Source organism: Lepisosteus platostomus, chromosome 26, assembly GCF_059453375.1.
Source record: "Lepisosteus platostomus isolate fLepPlt1 chromosome 26, fLepPlt1.hap1, whole genome shotgun sequence".
Classification (NCBI taxonomy): Eukaryota; Metazoa; Chordata; class Actinopteri; order Semionotiformes; family Lepisosteidae; genus Lepisosteus; species Lepisosteus platostomus.
This window is the reverse complement of record NC_142636.1, coordinates 11,041,723-11,060,638: the sequence shown is the minus strand read 5'-3', so window position 1 is coordinate 11,060,638 and position 18,916 is coordinate 11,041,723. Positions and strand designations below refer to the sequence as shown.

At 53.5% G+C, this 18,916-nt stretch overlaps 1 protein-coding gene across 1 annotated transcript; it reads left to right on the top strand.

Annotated features, from left to right (window-relative positions):
- Positions 1–6,934: 6,934 nt before the first annotated feature.
- On the top strand, positions 6,935–17,283 carry tars2 (threonyl-tRNA synthetase 2, mitochondrial). Its single transcript, XM_088621581.1, has 18 exons — positions 6,935–7,197; positions 7,971–8,155; positions 8,504–8,624; positions 8,864–8,985; positions 9,267–9,384; positions 9,892–9,956; positions 10,215–10,329; positions 11,143–11,286; positions 11,381–11,479; positions 12,229–12,395; positions 13,057–13,219; positions 13,681–13,818; positions 14,158–14,235; positions 14,521–14,621; positions 15,313–15,414; positions 15,712–15,784; positions 16,628–16,742; positions 17,080–17,283. The coding sequence occupies exons 1-18, from the start codon at positions 7,114–7,116 to the stop codon at positions 17,226–17,228; spliced, it is 2,139 nt and encodes a 712-aa protein (XP_088477707.1). The 5' UTR covers positions 6,935–7,113; the 3' UTR covers positions 17,229–17,283.
- The last annotated feature ends 1,633 nt before the right edge of the window (positions 17,284–18,916 follow it).

Genomic DNA, 18,916 nt, shown 5'->3' with positions numbered 1-18,916 from the left:
ACAGGAAGCAGAAAGTGTCTGGAGAGGAACATCAGCTCCTCTCTGGTGTCCCCGAGGTCCTGCAGCAGCCCAGTCCGCTTTCTCCCAGGAAAGATTCCTTATCAGTCAGAGAGAGAGCTGGGAGTGATTCCTTATCAGTCAGAGAGAGAGCTGGGAGTGATTCCTGACTGATCAGTCTGAGAGTGAGAGAGCTGGGATTGATTCCTGACTGATCAGTCCGAGAGAGAGAGCTGAGAGTGATTCCTGACTGATCAGTCTGAGAGTGAGAGAGCTGGGAGTGATTCCTGACTGCTCAGTCTGAGAGTGAGAGAGCTGGGAGTGATTCCTGACTGCTCAGTCTGAGAGTGAGAGAGCTGGGAGTGATTCCTGACTGCTCAGTCTGAGAGAGCTGGGAGTGATTCCTGACTGATCAGTCTGAGGGAGAGAGAGCTTGGAGTGATTCCTGATTGATCAGACAGAGAGAGCTGGGAGTGATTCCTGATTGATCAGTCTGAGGGAGAGAGAACTTGGAGTGATTCCTGACTGATCAGTCTGAGGGAGAGAGAGCTTGGAGTGATTCCTGATTGATCAGACAGAGAGAGAGCTGGGAGTGATTCCTGATTGATCAGTCTGAGGGAGAGAGAACTTGGAGTGATTCCTGATTGATCAGACAGAGAGAGAGCTGGGAGTGATTCCTGACTGATCAGTCTGAGAGTGAGAGAGCTGAGAGTGATTTCTGACTGATCAGTCTGAGAGTGAGAGAGCTGAGAGTGATTCCTGACTGATCAGTCTGAGAGTGAGAGAGCTGGGAGTGATTCCTGACTGATCAGTCTGAGAGTGAGAGAGCTGGGAGTGATTCCTGACTGATCAGTCTGAGAGAGAGAGAGAGCTGGGAGTGATTCCTGATTGATCAGTCTGAGAGAGTGAGAGCTGGGAGTGATTCCTGATTGATCAGTCTGAGAGAGTGAGAGCTGGGAGTGATTCCTGACTGATCAGTCTGAGAGAGCTGGGAGTGATTCCTGACTGATCAGTCTGAGAGAGTGAGAGCTGAGAGTGATTCCTGACTGATCAGTCTGAGAGTGAGAGAGCTGAGAGTGATTCCTGACTGATCAGTCTGAGAGTGAGAGAGCTGAGAGTGATTTCTGACTGATCAGTCTGAGAGTGAGAGAGCTGAGAGTGATTCCTGACTGATCAGTCTGAGAGTGAGAGAGCTGGGAGTGATTCCTGACTGATCAGTCTGAGAGTGAGAGAGCTGGGAGTGATTCCTGACTGATCAGTCTGAGAGAGAGAGAGAGCTGGGAGTGATTCCTGATTGATCAGTCTGAGAGAGTGAGAGCTGGGAGTGATTCCTGATTGATCAGTCTGAGAGAGTGAGAGCTGGGAGTGATTCCTGACTGATCAGTCTGAGAGAGCTGGGAGTGATTCCTGACTGATCAGTCTGAGAGAGTGAGAGCTGAGAGTGATTCCTGACTGATCAGTCTGAGAGTGAGAGAGCTGAGAGTGATTCCTGACTGATCAGTCTGAGAGTGAGAGAGCTGAGAGTGATTTCTGACTGATCAGTCTGAGAGTGAGAGAGCTGAGAGTGATTCCTGACTGATCAGTCTGAGAGTGAGAGAGCTGGGAGTGATTCCTGACTGATCAGTCTGAGAGAGAGAGAGAGCTGGGAGTGATTCCTGATTGATCAGTCTGAGAGAGTGAGAGCTGGGAGTGATTCCTGATTGATCAGTCTGAGAGAGTGAGAGCTGGGAGTGATTCCTGACTGATCAGTCTGAGAGAGCTGGGAGTGATTCCTGACTGATCAGTCTGAGAGAGTGAGAGCTGAGAGTGATTCCTGACTGATCAGTCTGAGAGTGAGAGAGCTGAGAGTGATTCCTGACTGATCAGTCTGAGAGTGAGAGAGCTGAGAGTGATTTCTGACTGATCAGTCTGAGAGTGAGAGAGCTGAGAGTGATTCCTGACTGATCAGTCTGAGAGTGAGAGAGCTGGGAGTGATTCCTGACTGATCAGTCTGAGAGTGAGAGAGCTGGGAGTGATTCCTGACTGATCAGTCTGAGAGAGAGAGAGAGCTGGGAGTGATTCCTGATTGATCAGTCTGAGAGAGTGAGAGCTGGGAGTGATTCCTGATTGATCAGTCTGAGAGAGTGAGAGCTGGGAGTGATTCCTGACTGATCAGTCTGAGAGAGCTGGGAGTGATTCCTGACTGATCAGTCTGAGAGAGTGAGAGCTGAGAGTGATTCCTGACTGATCAGTCTGAGAGAGCTGGGAGTGATTCCTGACTGATCAGTCTGAGAGAGTGAGAGCTGAGAGTGATTCCTGACTGATCAGTCTGAGAGTGAGAGAGCTGAGAGTGATTCCTGACTGATCAGTGTGAGAGAGTGAGAGCAACACTGATTGTACCCATCGGTCATGCTAATAAAGCACCTTGAATTGAATTGAATTGAGAGCTGGGAGTGATTCCTGACTGATCAGTCTGAGAGTGAGAGAGCTGGGAGTGATTCCTGATTGATCAGTCAGAGAGAGCTGGGAGTGAATCCTGATGGATCAGTCCAAGAAAGCTCAAAATGACTGGATTTCTTAAGATATTCTATTTCTAAATTGGGCCAATAGGCTCATTGAAGGGCTGTGATGTTTTATCTTCAAACCTTCGACTACTGAGGAGTTCCAGAGATCTGGAATCCCCGAAGATGTATATATATCATAATAATTGTCTGCGGTCTGACAGCTGGCCTGCTCAGTGCTGATTGCAGTCAGGTTGTAGCCTGCACCAGGGGAGAGTTGTCCCGATGAGCTCAGCTTCGCCCAGCCTGTTGTGAACGCAAGGTTTCACATCTGTGAGCGGGTGGGCCAGGGCCTCATGAGCTGGCTGCTGCAGACAGGCTCTGAATGCGAGTGTCCCGAGCGATATCCTCCCGGTGTGAGGCTTGTTCGTGAATGTGACAGTGGAGTACCGAGCTGGGGCAAGCCGGGGGCCGCCTGTACTGGTATGCTGCTGTGACAGTGGGGTCTGGTCCTGTCCCATAAGCCAGAGCAGGCCTGTGACAAGCTTTCTGGAATCGCCTGGTCATTCAGTAACACCGAAAGACCGTGGAGTGGCCTGGACTGATTCACCGTGGGCTCTTGTTCAGTAACACAGAAAGACCGTGGAGTGGCCTGGACTGATTCACCATGGGCTCTTGTTCAGTAACACAGAAAGACCGTGGAGTGGCCTGGACTGATTCACCGTGGGCTCTTGTTCAGCGACACCGAAAGACCGTGGAGTGGCCTGGACTTATTCACCGTGGGCTCTTGTTCAGCGACACCGAAAGACCGTGGAGTGGCCTGGACTGATTCACCGTGGGCTCTTGTTCAGCGACACAGAAAGACCGTGGAGTGGCCTGGACTTATTCACCGTGGGCTCTTGTTCAGCGACACAGAAAGACCGTGGAGTGGCCTGGACTGATTCACCGTGGGCTCTTGTTCAGCGACACAGAAAGACCGTGGAGTGGCCTGGACTGATTCACCGTGGGCTCTTGTTCCTGCGACACCGAAAGACCGTGGAGTGGCCTGGACTGATTCACCGTGGGCTCTTGTTCAGCGACACAGAAAGACCGTGGAGTGGCCTGGACTGATTCACCGTGGGCTCTTGTTCAGCGACACCGAAAGACCGTGGAGTGGCCTGGACTGATTCACCGTGGGCTCTTGTTCAGCGACACCGAAAGACCGTGGAGTGGCCTGGACTGATTCACCGTGGGCTCTTGTTCAGCGACACAGAAAGACCGTGGAGTGGCCTGGACTGATGCACTCGCTCGGTGAGCTGTGTATCTTGGGGAGCAGATTCTTCACAGTCTTCAGAAGTATACCGCGTATCAGAAGGAACGTGCACGTCTGTTTGTAGAATACGGACTGTGGATTAAACTGACTACTTGTGACGGGCCGCTCGGTCACCTCTGGCGAAGACGGAGACCGAGGAAGGGGCAGGGAGCCAGTGAAGAGGCCCTGTCTGGGCAGGAGCAGGTCTCCGTCCGCCGTGCCTGAAGGCAGCCAGCTCGTGCGGCGTGACCGATCAAGTCCGGGGATCCTCCGGTGGGCTCATCCCAAAGGGACAGCAATCCGGCAGGGCCCCTGGAGTCCCGGGACAAGGGGGTGCTTGGATCTAGGAGGGGAGCAGGATGGAGCCGACAGACCCTTGATGGCCAGGCATTCCGGTGACCCCCCGCTGATGAGCATCGCCCCTGTGTGGCTGTTTTCCTGGGAGCCGGGGGGCCTGGACTCGGGAAGAGTGCAGGTGTCGCCCGCAGGGGGCGCTCCTGGAGCAGGAAGAGTGACACCAATCAGCGTCGCGAGGAGGTTTACACAACGCAGAGAGAGAGTCTTCGCCATCTAGTGAGAACCAGCAGCTGGGGAACTGGTTCAGCCCGTGAACCTGCTGCTGGGGAACTGGTTCAGCCCTTGAACCTGCAGCTGGGGAACTGGTTCTGCTCGTGAACCAGCAGCTGGGGAACTGGTTCAGCCTTTGAACCTGCAGCTGGGGAACTGGTTCAGCCCATGAACCAGCAGCTGGGGAACTGGTTCCGCCCGTGAACCAGCAGCTGGGGAACTGGTTCCGCCCGTGAACCAGCAGCTGGGGAACTGGTTCAGCCCTTGAACCTGCAGCTGGGGAACTGATTCTGCTCGTGAACCTGCAGCTGGGGAACTGGTTCAGCCCTTGAACCTGCAGCTGTGGAACTGGTTCACCTGATTTCTGGGTACGCCCCCCGTGTCACGCTGTCCTTGCTGTCAGTTTCCATGATGGCAGATGCACTGTCTCAGATGGGGGTGCACTGTAGTGTGCATTACTTGATAAAGGGGGTACACTAAATTACTTGAACAAAGGTGTGCTTTAGAGCACATCAGTTTAAAAGGGGGGTGCACTGTACTTTGCTTGAAAAATGGAGTACACTATAGAGAAAGAGAACGTCCCTTGAAAAGGGGGTGCACTTGTACTTAAAAAACTGGGTATGTTGTAGAGTACCTCACTTGAGAAAGGGGTACACTATATGACTTAACTTAAAAAGGAGGTGTGTTGTAGAGTTGAAAAATGGGGTATTCTGTATTTTGCTTGAAAAAGGGGTACAGTGTAGAGTACCTCACTTGACAAATGGGGTACACTGTAAAGTACTTGAAAAGGGGGGGTACACTAGAGTACTTCACTTGAAAAAGGGATCCGCTGTACTTTGCTTGAAAAACGGGGCACGCTGTGGAAAATATCGGTTGAGAAATGGGGTACACTAGATTATGTCACTTGAAAAGGGGGTGTGTTGTAGAGAAAAGGGGGGCAGGCTGTAGACTTCTTCGCTTGAAAAAGTGGGTACACCGTGGAGTGCATCGCTTGAGAAAGGGGGGTACACTGGAGAATACGTCACTTAAAAATGTCGAGTATATTACTGGAAAATGGGGTTTTCTGTAGTGGAAAGGCGGGTACACTGGAGGGTACGTCACTTGAAAACGGGGTGCCCTATGCAGCCCGATAAGGGACACCCCCGTGTTTCTCCTCGGCGCTCCCTCCAGCTCCCTTAAACTAAACAGCGTTTCAATCGGCCGCTGAGAGCGATGAGCCAGCGGTGTCGCCGAGGAAGGCCGGTAAACCGGGCGCTCCGTTCTAAGAAAGAGCAGATATTATTGTCCCCCGAGGGAAGGACACCCAGCGCTCCTGAACATTCAAACAGAATGCAAACAAAAGAGAAGAAAAGAAAAACATTGCACATTATTCTATTACAAAAAAGGAGAAAAACATCGCACAACTCTATGGCACATGTACAGTGTAACACAGAACAACATGTCACATTTATAGCACATCACAAGACATCTCGCACTCGAGTGGGTTGTAAGAGTCAAACTGTGTTCATCCCTGACATTTGCACTGACAGCTCTAATGGACAGCGGAGCACAGGGCTGTTTGTATCTGTTTGACTCACATCTGGGAGCCCTAAAGCGTTTGCCAGAAGGAAGAAGTTGATACTCAGAGTCGAGGATGTGGGAAGGATCTGATATCATTTTTCCTGCCTGTTTGATTATGGATTTTTCAAAGGTTTTCTGCAGGGAGGGGTGCTGTTTCACTCCCATGACCTTCAAAGCTGTCTGGACTGAACCCTGAAAATCTTGTTTTTTTTTACTTCGTTAAAACGGTCCAGTTGCACGCGTGTTGGACCGCGAGCTCTGAGCTCTGGGGACCCGGGTTCCCGGGAGTGGGTCGGTGCCGAGGTGGCGTGGCGTGGGTGGAGACGCCCCCGCCAGCGGGTGTCGGACTCGAGCCCCTGGACCCGCTTGGTCCCGGTGTTTTCACACCGTTCGCTGCGTTTCGAGGCTCGGTACGCAGGGTCCGGGAGGGGGCGGTGCGTGAGAAGCCGGTTCCACGCACGACCGCGACTCAGGGGCGACAAAGTGGCCACAGAGTGGCGCCGCTGCCGCACCAGATGGCGCGCGGGGGGCGGGGGGGGTGTTGCAAGGGTACACAGCCACGCGTGTTCTGTCGGGTGTGGGCGAGGGGCCGTGCTCCCCGTGGTTCTGCCTGCGCTTGGACCTTCCACGGCTCAGCTCTTCCCACGCGTGGGCCAAGTAACTTCACATGCGCCGTGCGCAGCGCTGTCGCCAGCAAAGTTCACCCCTAGAGTACGAACACTACACAAATCGGGTTGTCCGCCTTTTCTGAAACGAGTAAAACGGAATGCAATTTCATTTTTCCTCGAAAACGCGTGTTTTTCAAATCTGCGTTTGCAGTCGAAACTGCGCATCCTTCTCTCGGCTTCTCCGGCTTGTAATGCAGCGGTGCGTTCTTTGACTGCGCAGATTCCTGCCCAGCGCCGAGGTCTGATTGGGTAAGAGGACTGGTTCGCACCGCCCATCGCCCTTCAACCAATCGGTGGCCAGAACTGCACAGCTCTCGCAGGGCAGGGCGTTCTGTTTGTGTTTGCTCGCTGTCTGAGTGGCCTTCCTGTAAGTGGCACCGCCCACCTTTTCCTCTTTTTGCTCTCGGCCAATCAGCGTTTTTTATGAGGGGTTTCCGGTGTCATGGTGGCGCAGATGGTGCGAGAGTGACTTGTGCTGTAGGGACAGAAGCTCGGCGAGAGGCCATGTGCGACAGCAGTGCGATGCCTTTATGACGGAGCTTAGATCGCGATGTTGTCTGCTGTGTTAAAAGCGATCCCCTCCGTGACCGTAGCCCCTGCCGCTCGACAGAGGCGATATTGCCGGGTGCTGCAGGTAGGCTAATAAAATACACATTAATTACTTAAGACATAAAACTCCTTCCACAGCAGTCTGATCCATTCCAGGTTCTGCAGTAGCTGCGTACGCCTGGCCAAGCGCCAGAAAGGCTGGCATGGATCAGACTGCTGTGCGCTGGGAGTCTGACTGACAGCACTGTAAAACCTGGAGTGGATCAGACTGCTGCGCACTGGGAGTCTGACTGACAGCACTGTAAAACCTGGAGTGGATCAGACTGCTGTGCGCTGGGAGTCTTACTGACAGCACTGTAAAACCTGGAGTGGATCAGACTGCTGTGCACTGGGAGTCTGACTGACAGCACTGTAAAACCTGGAGTGGATCAGAGTGCTGTGCACTGGGAGTCTGGTTGACAGCTCTGTAAAACCTGGAGTGGATCAGACTGCTGTACACTGGGAGTCTGACTGACAGCACTGTAAAACCTGGAGTGGATCAGACTGCTGTGCGCTGGGAGTCTGACTGACAGCACTGTAACACCTGGAGTGGATCAGACTGCTGTGCACTGGGAGTCTGACTGACAGCTCTGCACTAGCAGTAATGATGATATTGATGGCGGCTCTGTTTGTCTTGTGTGACGGAGGAGGTTGTGAAACCCAGGCAGATGGGGAGGGGTGTCTGTGGGGCTCCAGTGGGTCAGGCTGTGTTTCCATGAGTGTTCCTGGTGAGTCTAATAGTGCTCCTCTCTGTTGTGTCCACCTCTCTCTCCCCTGCTCTGTCCTCCTCTCTCCTGTGGTCTCCCTGTCCCTGTCCAGGGGCAGTTGTCCCAGTCCGTGTCGGAGAGCCTGCGTGTCTTTGACGCCCTGCTAGAGAGGCAGAGTGCCCGCCAGGCAGCGAGGGCGGCGAGGGCACGACCTCTGCGGGTCACTCTTCCTGATGGGGTGACGCTGGAGGGCAAGGCCGGGGTGACCCGACCACTGGACATCGCCCGGCAGGCCCGGTACAGCCCAGCGCCAACCCGCCCGCTGTGGTGTCTCTCTCTACAGTGTGCAGATACCAAACACACTCTTATCACTGTATCAGATTGTCAGTGTCAGTGCGCAGTGTGTTGAGTGGTCACTCTGTGGTCATTAGGGTTTATTAGTAGAGTGTGTGATTACAGTGTGTTCAGTGTGTCAAGGTGCACTGTGTGTGTTCAGTGGTCACTCTGTGGTCATTAGGGTTTATTAGTAGAGTGTGTGATTACAGTGTGTTCAGTGTGTCAAGGTGCACTGTGTGTGTTCAGTGGTCACTCTGTGGTCATTAGGGTTTATTGGTAGAGTTTTTTGATTATGCTGTGCTGTTACAGGTGTGAGACTGACCCTCCTATAGTGGCGCGGGTCAGTGGGCAGCTGTGGGATCTGGAGCGCCCCCTGGAGGCTGACTGTGACCTGCAGTTCCTGGGTTTCAACAGCACAGAGGGGAAGGAGGTGCTGTCTCTTCAATGTCAATGCCATTCTGTCTGCAGTACTCTCTGTGTTCAGTCTGTCGTGTGTTCACTGTCAGTGTGCAGTGTGTTCAGTCTGTCGTGTGTTCACTGTCAGTGTGCAGTGTGCTCTGTGTTCAGACTCTGGTTCTCTCTCAGGTGTTCTGGTGCTTCAGTGCCAGTGTGTGCAGTGTGCTCTGTGTTCAGTGTGTTTAGTGTGTTCAGACTCTGGTTCTCTCTCAGGTGTTCTGGTGCTCCAGTGCCAGTGTGCTGGGAGGGGTGTTGATCTCGGAGTGGGGCGGCGCTCTGTGTCGACTGGGCAGCACAGAGTCGGGCTTCTACAGTGACGTCCATCTGGACCAACGGTCAGTCACCTCCTCCTCTCTCTTGTGGAGTAGCGCAGTGGACAGTGTGCTCGTGTCCAGTCCTCTGTACAGTGGCGCAGTGGACAGTGTGCTCGTGTCCAGTCCTCTGTAGAGTGGCGCAGTGGACAGTGAGCTCGTGTCCAGTCCTCTGTAGAGTGGCGCAGTGGACAGTGAGCTCGTGTCCAGTCCTCTGTAGAGCGGCGCAGTGGACAGTGTGCCTGTGTCCAGTCCTCTGTACAGCGGCGCAGTGGACAGTGTGCTCCTGTCCTCTCTCTCTCCAGCTCTCTCTCAGGCAGTGACCTCTCCTCTATAGAGAAGGGCTGCAGACGCATTGTCTCCCAGAAGGTGCCATTTATCAGACTGGAGGTCAGCCAGGATGAGCTGAGGGAGCTGTTCAAGGTACTGGACTTCACTCCCTGTCCTTCTGTTGGAAATCTGTGGCTTCCATCCATGGCAGATGGATTGGATTCAATAGCCTCTCTGTGGCCATCATAGCTGGCTGCTTCTCCATGACGTCACCTCCAGGTGGCGCCATTGTCCTGGTTTTGATCAATAATCTTTCTTCTGGTAATTGCAGTAGAAACTTTATGAACTCCTTGATGTGCTTAAACACAGCATCATGAGTGTATTCTATAAAAAATGCCTGATGACTGAAAGAGTCCCTGACTCAGCCATCTTATTGAAGACATTTGCAGTCTTATTTGTTTGGAAGGTTCTGCTGATAGATCTTAATTGATTGATTGGTTTCCTTTATTGTGGAATCGAGACTTCAGAACCCCCATTCATCTCATTTGAAGAAGAGCGACATAGTGGGAAAGACTTTTATTAACCACACACACATGCTGTCAGTGCTTTTACAGCCTCTGGATGGTGCCAGAGCCTATGTTCTGTCCATCTCTTTTACAGCACAACAAGTTTGTGATGGAGACAATAGAGACACAGGCAGCTGGGCCCACAGCTACAGTCTACAGGTCAGAGATGCTGCTGTTCAGTACAAGTGGACAGGTCAGAGACACCACGGGTCAGCACAGGGGACAGGAGGCTCTGTGCTCTGTGTGTGTCTGTGTGCAGGTGTGGCAGTCTGGTGACTCTGTGCTGTGTGTGTGAAGGTGTGGCAGTCTGGTGACTCTGTGCTGTGTGTGTGTGCAGGTGTGGCAGTCTGGTGACTCTGTGCTGTGTGTGTGTGCAGGTGTGGCAGTCTGGTGACTCTGTGCTGTGTGTGTGTGCAGGTGTGGCAGTCTGGTGACTCTGTGCTCTGTGTGCAGGTGTGGCAGTCTGGTGACTCTGTGCTCTGGTCCTCACGTCACAAACACAAGCAGACTGAAGGTCCTGCAGCTCCTCCAGGTCAGTTTCACTACAACTCTCTTCCTCTTTCCCAACCTCTTTTCCTGTTTCTCTCTCAGTGCAGTGTTAATGTACTGGAGTGTCCAGTCAGTGTGTCTGTATGAACCCCTCTCTCTCAGTGCAGTGTTAATGTACTGGAGTGTCCAGTCAGTCAGTGTGTCTGTATTAACCCCTCTCTCTCAGTGCAGTGTTAATGTACTGGAGTGTCCAGTCAGTGTGTCTGTATGAACCCCTCTCTCTCAGTGCAGTGTTAATGTACTGGAGTGTCCAGTCAGTCAGTGTGTCTGTATTAACCCCTCTCTCTCAGTGCAGTGTTAATGTACTGGAGTGTCCAGTCAGTGTGTCTGTATGAACCCCTCTCTCTCAGTGCAGTGTTAATGTACTGGAGTGTCCAGTCAGTGTGTCTGTATGAACCCCTCTCTCTCAGTGCAGTGTTAATGTACTGGAGTGTCCAGTCAGTCAGTGTGTCTGTATGAACCCCTCTCTCTCAGTGCAGTGTTAATGTACTGGAGTGTCCAGTCAGTCAGTGTGTCTGTATGAACCCCTCTCTCTCAGTGCAGTGTTAATGTACTGGAGTGTCCAGTCAGTCAGTGTGTCTGTATGAACCCCTCTCTCTCAGTGCAGTGTTCATGTACTGGAGTGTCCAGTCTGTCAGTATGTCTGTATTAACCCCTCTCTCTCAGTGCAGTGTTCATGTACTGGAGTGTCCAGTCTGTCAGTATGTCTGTATTAACCCCTCTCTCTCAGTGCAGTGTTAATGTACTGGAGTGTCCAGTCAGTCAGTGTGTCTGTATGAACCCCTCTCTCTCTCAGGTGTCGACAGTGGATTGGGGGGGGGCAGATGGCCAGAGGGTCCACAGGGTGTCAGGCGTATCCTTCCCAGGGGAGGAGCAGCTGAAGAAGTGGGAGAGAGACCAGGAGGAGGCCAGGAGACGAGACCACCGCCGAATTGGGAAGGTGAGGTGGGCAGTGAGGTGGAGAGCAGGGCCAGTGACTGAGAATCTCTGGTTGTGTCTGTGTATTTCTGATCGTGTGTCTTGTCTGACTGCAGGATCAGGAGCTGTTCTTCTTCCATGATGTCAGTCCAGGCAGCTGCTTCTTCCTGCCCAAGGGGGCACATATCTACAACACCCTGACTGACTTCATCAAGGTACAGCACAGTGTACAACACCCTGACTGACTTCATCAAGGTACAGCACAGTGTACAACACCCTGACTGACTTCATCAAGGTACGGCACAGTGTACAACACCCTGACTGACTTCATCAAGGTACGGCACAGTGTACAACACCCTGACTGACTTCATCAAGGTACAGCACAGTGTACAACACCCTGACTGACTTCATCAAGGTACGGCACAGTGTACAACACCCTGACTGACTTCATCAAGGTACGGCACAGTGTACAACACCCTGACTGACTTCATCAAGGTACAGCACAGTGTACAACACCCTGACTGACTTCGTCAAGGTACAGCACAGTGTACAACACCCTGACTGACTTCATCAAGGTACGGCACAGTCTACAACACCCTGACTGACTTCATCAAGGTACGGCACAGTGTACAACACCCTGACTGACTTCATCAAGGTACGGCACAGTGTACAACACCCTGACTGATTCATCAAGGTACAGCACAGTGTACAACACCCTGACTGACTTCATCAAGGTACAGCTCGGTGTACAACACCCTGACTGACTTCATCAAGGTACGGCACAGTGTACAACACCCTGACTGACTTCATCAAGGTACGGCACAGTGTACAACACCCTGACTGACTTCGTCAAGGTACAGCTCGGTGTACAGTAGTGCTGTACAGTATAATTGTATTACTTGCCTACAACTGCAGTTGAACCCAGAGCAGTGCTGCTGTACAGCCAATTCTCCATCTCTTTCAGAGTGAGTACTGCCGGAGGGGCTTCTCGGAGGTGGTGACGCCCACAGTGTTCAGCGCTCGCTTGTGGCAGCGTTCAGGACATTGGGAGCACTACAGCGAAAACATGTTCACATTCAAGAGCGAGAGAGACACCTTCGCACTGAAGCCCATGAACTGTCCTGCTCACTGGTGAGAGAGAAGAGCAAGGCTGAGAGACATGGAAGAGAGGGACAGGGGACAGGGAGAGAGAGGGGGACAGGCGACAGGGGACACAGGGAGAGGGGAGAGGGGACACAGGGACAGGGGACAGGGAGCAAGAGAGGGGACAGGGGACAGGGAGCAAGAGAGGGGACAGGGGACACAGAGAGAGGGGAGAGGAGACACAGGGAGAGAGGGACAGGGGATACAGAGAGGGGAGAGGGGACAGGGAGAGAGAGAGGGACAGGGGACGCAGAGAGAGGGGACAGGGGACGCAGAGAGAGAGGGACAGGGGATACAGAGAGAGAGGGACAGGGGATACAGAGAGAGGGGGACAGGGGACACAGAGAGAGGGGGACAGGGGACACAGAGAGAGGGGACAGGGGACACAGAGAGAGGGGGACAGGGGACACAGAGAGAGGGGACAGGGGACACAGAGAGGGGAGAGGGGACAGGGAGAGAGAGAGGGACAGGGGACGCAGAGAGAGGGACAGGGGACGCAGAGAGAGGGACAGATGGCAGGGAGAGAGAGAGGGACAGGGGACGCAGAGAGAGGGACAGATGGCAGGGAGAAGGACAGGGACAGGGGTCAGTGAAAGTCCGTGAGGAGCAGGCTCTGGGGTCAGTTCAGATGTCACTCTCTGCCTCTCAGCCTGATGTTCGACCAGCGCCCACGCTCCTGGAGGGAACTTCCTCTGCGCTGGGCTGATTTTGGGGCGCTGCACAGGAACGAGGTGTCGGGATCCCTCACCGGTCTGACCCGAGTCCGCCGTTTCGTGCAGGATGATGCCCACATCTTCTGCACCCCAGAGCAGGTATTTGGGGTTCTGAGAACACTGGGGAGCATTTCTATGTCTTGCTGTTAATACACACTCTATCTCAGTGTGTCTGTATGAACCCCTCTCTCTCAGTGCAGTGTTAATGTACTGGAGTGTCCAGTCAGTCAGTGTGTCTGTATGAACCCCTCTCTCTCAGTGCAGTGTTAATGTACTGGAGTGTCCAGTCAGTCAGTGTGTCTGTATGAACCCCTCTCTCTCAGTGCAGTGTTAATGTACTGGAGTGTCCAGTCAGTCAGTGTGTCTGTATGAACCCCTCTCTCTCAGTGCAGTGTTAATGTACTGGAGTGTCCAGTCAGTCAGTGTGTCTGTATGAACCCCTCTCTCTCAGTGCAGTGTTAATGTACTGGAGTGTCCAGTCAGTGTGTCTGTATGAACCCCTCTCTCTCAGTGCAGTGTTAATGTACTGGAGTGTCTGTATGAACCCCTCTCTCTCTCAGCTGGAGGGGGAGATCAGCGCGTGTCTCCAGTTCCTCCACAGTGTCTACAGTGTGTTTGGATTCTCCTACCGCCTGCTGCTGTCCACCCGGCCCTCTCCCTGCCTGGGGGACCCTGCGCTCTGGGACACTGCTGAGGGGGTGAGAGCGAGGGAGGGGGGCAGGGGGCAGTGACAGGAGGATTGAGGGGGTACTGGGCAGGAGGATTGGAGGGGGGACAGGAGGAATGAGGGGGTACTGGGCAGGAGGATTGAGGGGGGACAGGAGGATTGAGGGGGTACTGGGCAGGAGGATTGAGGGGGGACAGGGACAGGGGGATTGAGGGGGTACTGGGCAGGAGGATTGAGGGGCTACTGGGCAGGAGGATTGAGGGGGGACAGGGACAGGGGGATTGAGGGGGGGCAGGGGAGCTGTGAGTGGGGTTTGAACTGGAAGCTGCAGGCCTGACTCTCTCTCTCTCTCTCTCCCTGATCGATGCAGCAGCTGCAGAAGAGCCTGGAGCAGTTCGGCCATCCCTGGGAGCTGAGCCCTGGGGACGGCGCCTTCTACGGCCCCAAGGTGAGAGCACAGGCAGCCCAGCCATGCTGTCAAAGCCCATTCTCTGGTTTCTTTTAAGAAACAGCTGTGTGAGATCCTCCAGTCAGGACAGGAGGCACTGCTGTACACAAAGGGTGGTGGGAGTGTGGAACAGGCTACCCAGCCATGCTGTTGAAGCCAGTTTCTTTTTTGTGCCTGGATCTGGGAGGGGTTATTTGCCAGCAGCACGACGGGCTGGATGATCCACAAGGCCAGCTGTCATTTGTGACCCTTCTGATGGTCTCAACACGTTTTATCTCTGCCCAGATCGACATTCAGATTAAAGATGCCATTGGCCGCCACCACCAGTGTGCCACCATCCAACTGGACTTCCAGCTGCCCATCAGATTCGACCTTCACTACACGGGGTGAGTAGTGCAGGTGCCCCGAGCTCAGCCACCCGTGGGGCCAAGAGCTCTTTGTTACTCTCGGGAGCAGATCCGGGCGCCCACAGGGGGGTCAAGCACTCTCCCAGGACACAGGGGTCAGGGCCGAGCCCAGAGCCTCTGCTGTACAGCTTCTCCATACTCACAGTGTCTCTCTCCTCTCTCCTGTCCCTCTCTCCCTTCTCTCCTCTCTCCCTTCTCCTGTCCCTCTCTCCCCTCTCTCCCCTCTCCCTCTCTCCCCTCTCCTCTCCCTCTCTCCCTTCTCTCCCCTCCCCTCTCCTGTCCCCCTCTCCCTCTCTCCCCTCTCCTGTCCCTCTCTCCCCTCTCTCCCTTCTCTCCCCTCTCCTCTCCCTCTCTCCCTCCCCTCTCCCTCTCTCCTCTCCCCTCTCCTGTCCCTCTCTCCCTTCTCTCCCCTCTCCTCTCCCTCTCTCCCCTCTCCTGTCCCTCTCTCCCTCTCTCCCTCTCTCCCTCTCTCCCCTCTCCTCTCTCCTGTCCCTCTCTTCTCTCTCCTGTTCTTCCCTCCTCTCTCCCCTCTGCTGTCCTTCTCTCCTCTCTCCTGTCCCCCTCTCCCTCTCTCCTGTCCCCCTCTCCCTCTCTCCTCTCTCCTCTCTCCTGTCCCCCTCTCCCTCTCTCCCCTCTCCTCTCTCCTCTCTCCTGTCTGTCTCTCTCTCAGGCCTGATGGGGAGCTGGGAAGGCCAGTGATGATACACAGAGCGATTCTGGGCTCTGTGGAGAGGATGATCGCCATATTGGCAGAGAACTATGGGGGAAAATGGTATTAGTATGCAGTCTGTGTGTCGGGGTGTCTGTTAGAATGTCGGGATCAGGGGTGTCTGCCTGTTAGTGGGTCGGGGTTGGGGTGTTGTCTGTTATTGTGTTGGGGTGCCTGTCCGTGAGCGTGTCGGGGTGCCTGTCCGTTAGCCTGTCAGGGTTGGGGTGTTGTCTGTTATTGTGTTGGGGTGCCTGTCCGTTAGCCTGTCAGGGTTGGGGTGTTGTCTGTTATTGTGTTGGGGTGCCTGTCCGTTAGCCTGTCAGGGTTGGGGTGTCTGACTGTGTCTGTCTGTCCTTCCAGGCCATTGTGGCTCTCCCCTGCGCAGGTCATGGTCATTCCTGTAGGGGGCAGCACCGAGGGCTATGCACAGGAGGTAGGCATATCTGCCCTGCTCGCTCCACAGCATCACCGTCCCTAGACTCCCCAGTGTGTTGCGCCTGGGCTGTGTGTATGACTGTGCAACACTGCACTGCACACAGCTGCTCAGATCTTCTGTAGCCGACCAGCGGCCCCTCCGTCACCCAGCTTCACCCCGCCCCACTGTGTGTTTCCACCCGCCTCTCTCTCTCTCACCCCGCCCCCTGCGTTATACCACACCCCACTTCCTGTTTCAACTTCCTCTCTCACCCCGCCCCCTGCGTTACACCCCACCCCACTTCCTGTTTCAACTTCCTCTCTCTCACCCCGCCCCCTGCGTTATACCACACCCCACTTCCTGTTTCAACTTCCTCTCTCTCACCCCGCCCCCTGCATTATACCCCACCCCGCTTCCTGTTTCAACTTCCTCTCTCTCACCCCGCCCCCTGCGTTACACCCCACCCCACTTCCTGTTTCAACTTCCTCTCTCTCACCCCGCCCCCTGCGTTACACCCCACCCCACTTCCTGTTTCAACTTCCTCTCTCTCACCCCGCCCCCTGCGTTATACCACACCCCACTTCCTGTTTCAACTTCCTCTCTCACCCCGCCCCCTGCGTTATACCACACCCCACTTCCTGTTTCAACTTCCTCTCTCTCACCCCGCCCCCTGCATTATACCACACCCTTATCCCAGTTCACCCCGCCCCCTCTCTTATGCCCCACCCCTCCCCATGTGTTGACCCCGCCTCTCCTCTTTTTTTAGCTCCTCCACGCTGCCTGTTTCTCTACTCCTCTTCTTACTTCAAGGTTCTTAAGAGTAAAAACAGCCTCTCTCTCCCTCTCTCTCCCTGCGCCAAGGTGGTGCGTCAGTTCCAGGAGGCGGGTTTCCAGGTGGAAGTGGACGTGGACCGTGGCGCCTCTCTCAGCAGGAAGATCCGCAGGGCCCAGCTGGGCCAGTACAACTTCATACTGGGTGAGGGGTTCAGGGGTTTGGAGATTCGCAGTAGGCACACGTGTCCGAGCAGAGAGATGGGCAGGGTTGTGATTAGCGAGGGAGCTTCAGGGCGCAGTGCTGGGTGCTGTGCAGGGTCTGTTACTCTGAGCCCCTGCTGTGTGAGGGTGCTGTGTTAAGTTCAATCCTTCTCTCTCTCTTTTCCGTCTCTCTGCCTCTCTTTCTCTCCTTCTGCCTCTCTCCCCCTCCTCTATCTCCCCTTGTCTCTCTCTCCTCTCTCTCTCTCCCCCCCCCTCTCTCTTCTCTCTCTCTCTTTCTCCTCTCTCTCTCTGCCCCCCCGTCTCTCTCTCTCTCTCAGTGGTGGGGGAGAAGGAGATGTCCACAGGCACAGTCAGTGTGCGGACGAGGAGTGGACAGCAGTTTGGCCAGCGGGGGCTGAAGGACACTCTGGAGCGCCTGAGGGTTCTGCGAGACAGTCGGACCGCTGGGGCTGAGGATGAGTTCTGATCCGCTCCGGTTCTGCTGTCTGCTTCCCTGTCAAATAAAGCAGGCTGGTGTTTAATGGCGCTGTGGCTGTTTCATTGCCTTCCTGTCTCAAGCTGACAAGAGCAGCTAAGAGACTCCAGATCATCGATCTCAGAATCCCGTCTCGAAATTTTCCTGAAGGATTCCAGTGAGTTGCTGACACCCGCTGCCCTTAGTGTAAAGACACGTCTCTGCTCTAGGTCTTCAATGCACCTCGTGCTGGTCCTAAAGTTGTACCCTGGTTTGACTTGGTAGGCTACAGCATGTGACTGTCACTGTTATAGAGATTGATTGTCATCATTACAGTGTGATTCCAGTGTTGCACTGTGTTACTGTCACTGTCACTGTACAGCGTGATTCCAGACTGTCACTGTTACACTGTGTTACTGTCACTGTTACAGTGTGATTCCAGACTGTCACTGTTACAGTGTGTTTCTGTCAGTTACAGTGTGATTCCAGACTGTCACTGTTACAGTGTGATTCCAGACTGTCATTGTTACAGTGTGATTCCAGACTGTCACTGTTACAGTGTGATTCCAGACTGTCACTGTTACAGTGTGTTTCTGTCAGTTACAGTGTGATTCCAGACTGTCACTGTTACAGTGTGATTCCAGACTGTCATTGTTACAGTGTGATTCCAGACTGTCATTGTTACAGTGTGATTCCAGACTGTCACTGTTACAGTGTGATTCCAGACTGTCACTGTTACAGTGTGTTTCTGTCAGTTACAGTGTGATTCCAGACTGTCACTGTTACAGTGTGATTCCAGACTGTCACTGTTACAGTGTGTTGCTGTCAGTTACAGTGTGATTCCAGACTGTCACTGTTACAGTGTGTTGCTGTCAGTTACAGTGTGATTCCAGACTGTCACTGTTACAGTGTGATTCCAGACTGTCACTGTTACAGTGTGTTTCTGTCAGTTACAGTGTGATTCCAGACTGTCACTGTTACAGTGTGATTCCAGACTGTCACTGTTACAGTGTGTTGCTGTCAGTTACAGTGTGATTCCAGACTGTCACTGTTACAGTGTGTTGCTGTCAGTTACAGTGTGATTCCAGACTGTCACTGTTACAGTGTGATTCCAGACTGTCATTGTTACAGTGTGATTCCAGACTGTCACTGTTACAGTGTGATTCGATCTCAGAATCCCGTCTCGAAATTTTCCTGAAGGATTCCAGTGAGTTGCTGACACCCGCTGCCCTTAGTGTAAAGACACGTCTCTGCTCTAGGTCTTCAATGCACCTCGTGCTGGTCCTAAAGTTGTACCCTGGTTTGACTTGGTAGGCTACAGCATGTGACTGTCACTGTTATAGAGATTGATTGTCATCATTACAGTGTGATTCCAGTGTTGCACTGTGTTACTGTCACTGTCACTGTACAGCGTGATTCCAGACTGTCACTGTTACACTGTGTTACTGTCACTGTTACAGTGTGATTCCAGACTGTCACTGTTACAGTGTGTTTCTGTCAGTTACAGTGTGATTCCAGACTGTCACTGTTACAGTGTGATTCCAGACTGTCACTGTTACAGTGTGATTCCAGACTGTCACTGTTACAGTGTGTTTCTGTCAGTTACAGTGTGATTCCAGACTGTCACTGTTACAGTGTGATTCCAGACTGTCATTGTTACAGTGTGATTCCAGACTGTCATTGTTACAGTGTGATTCCAG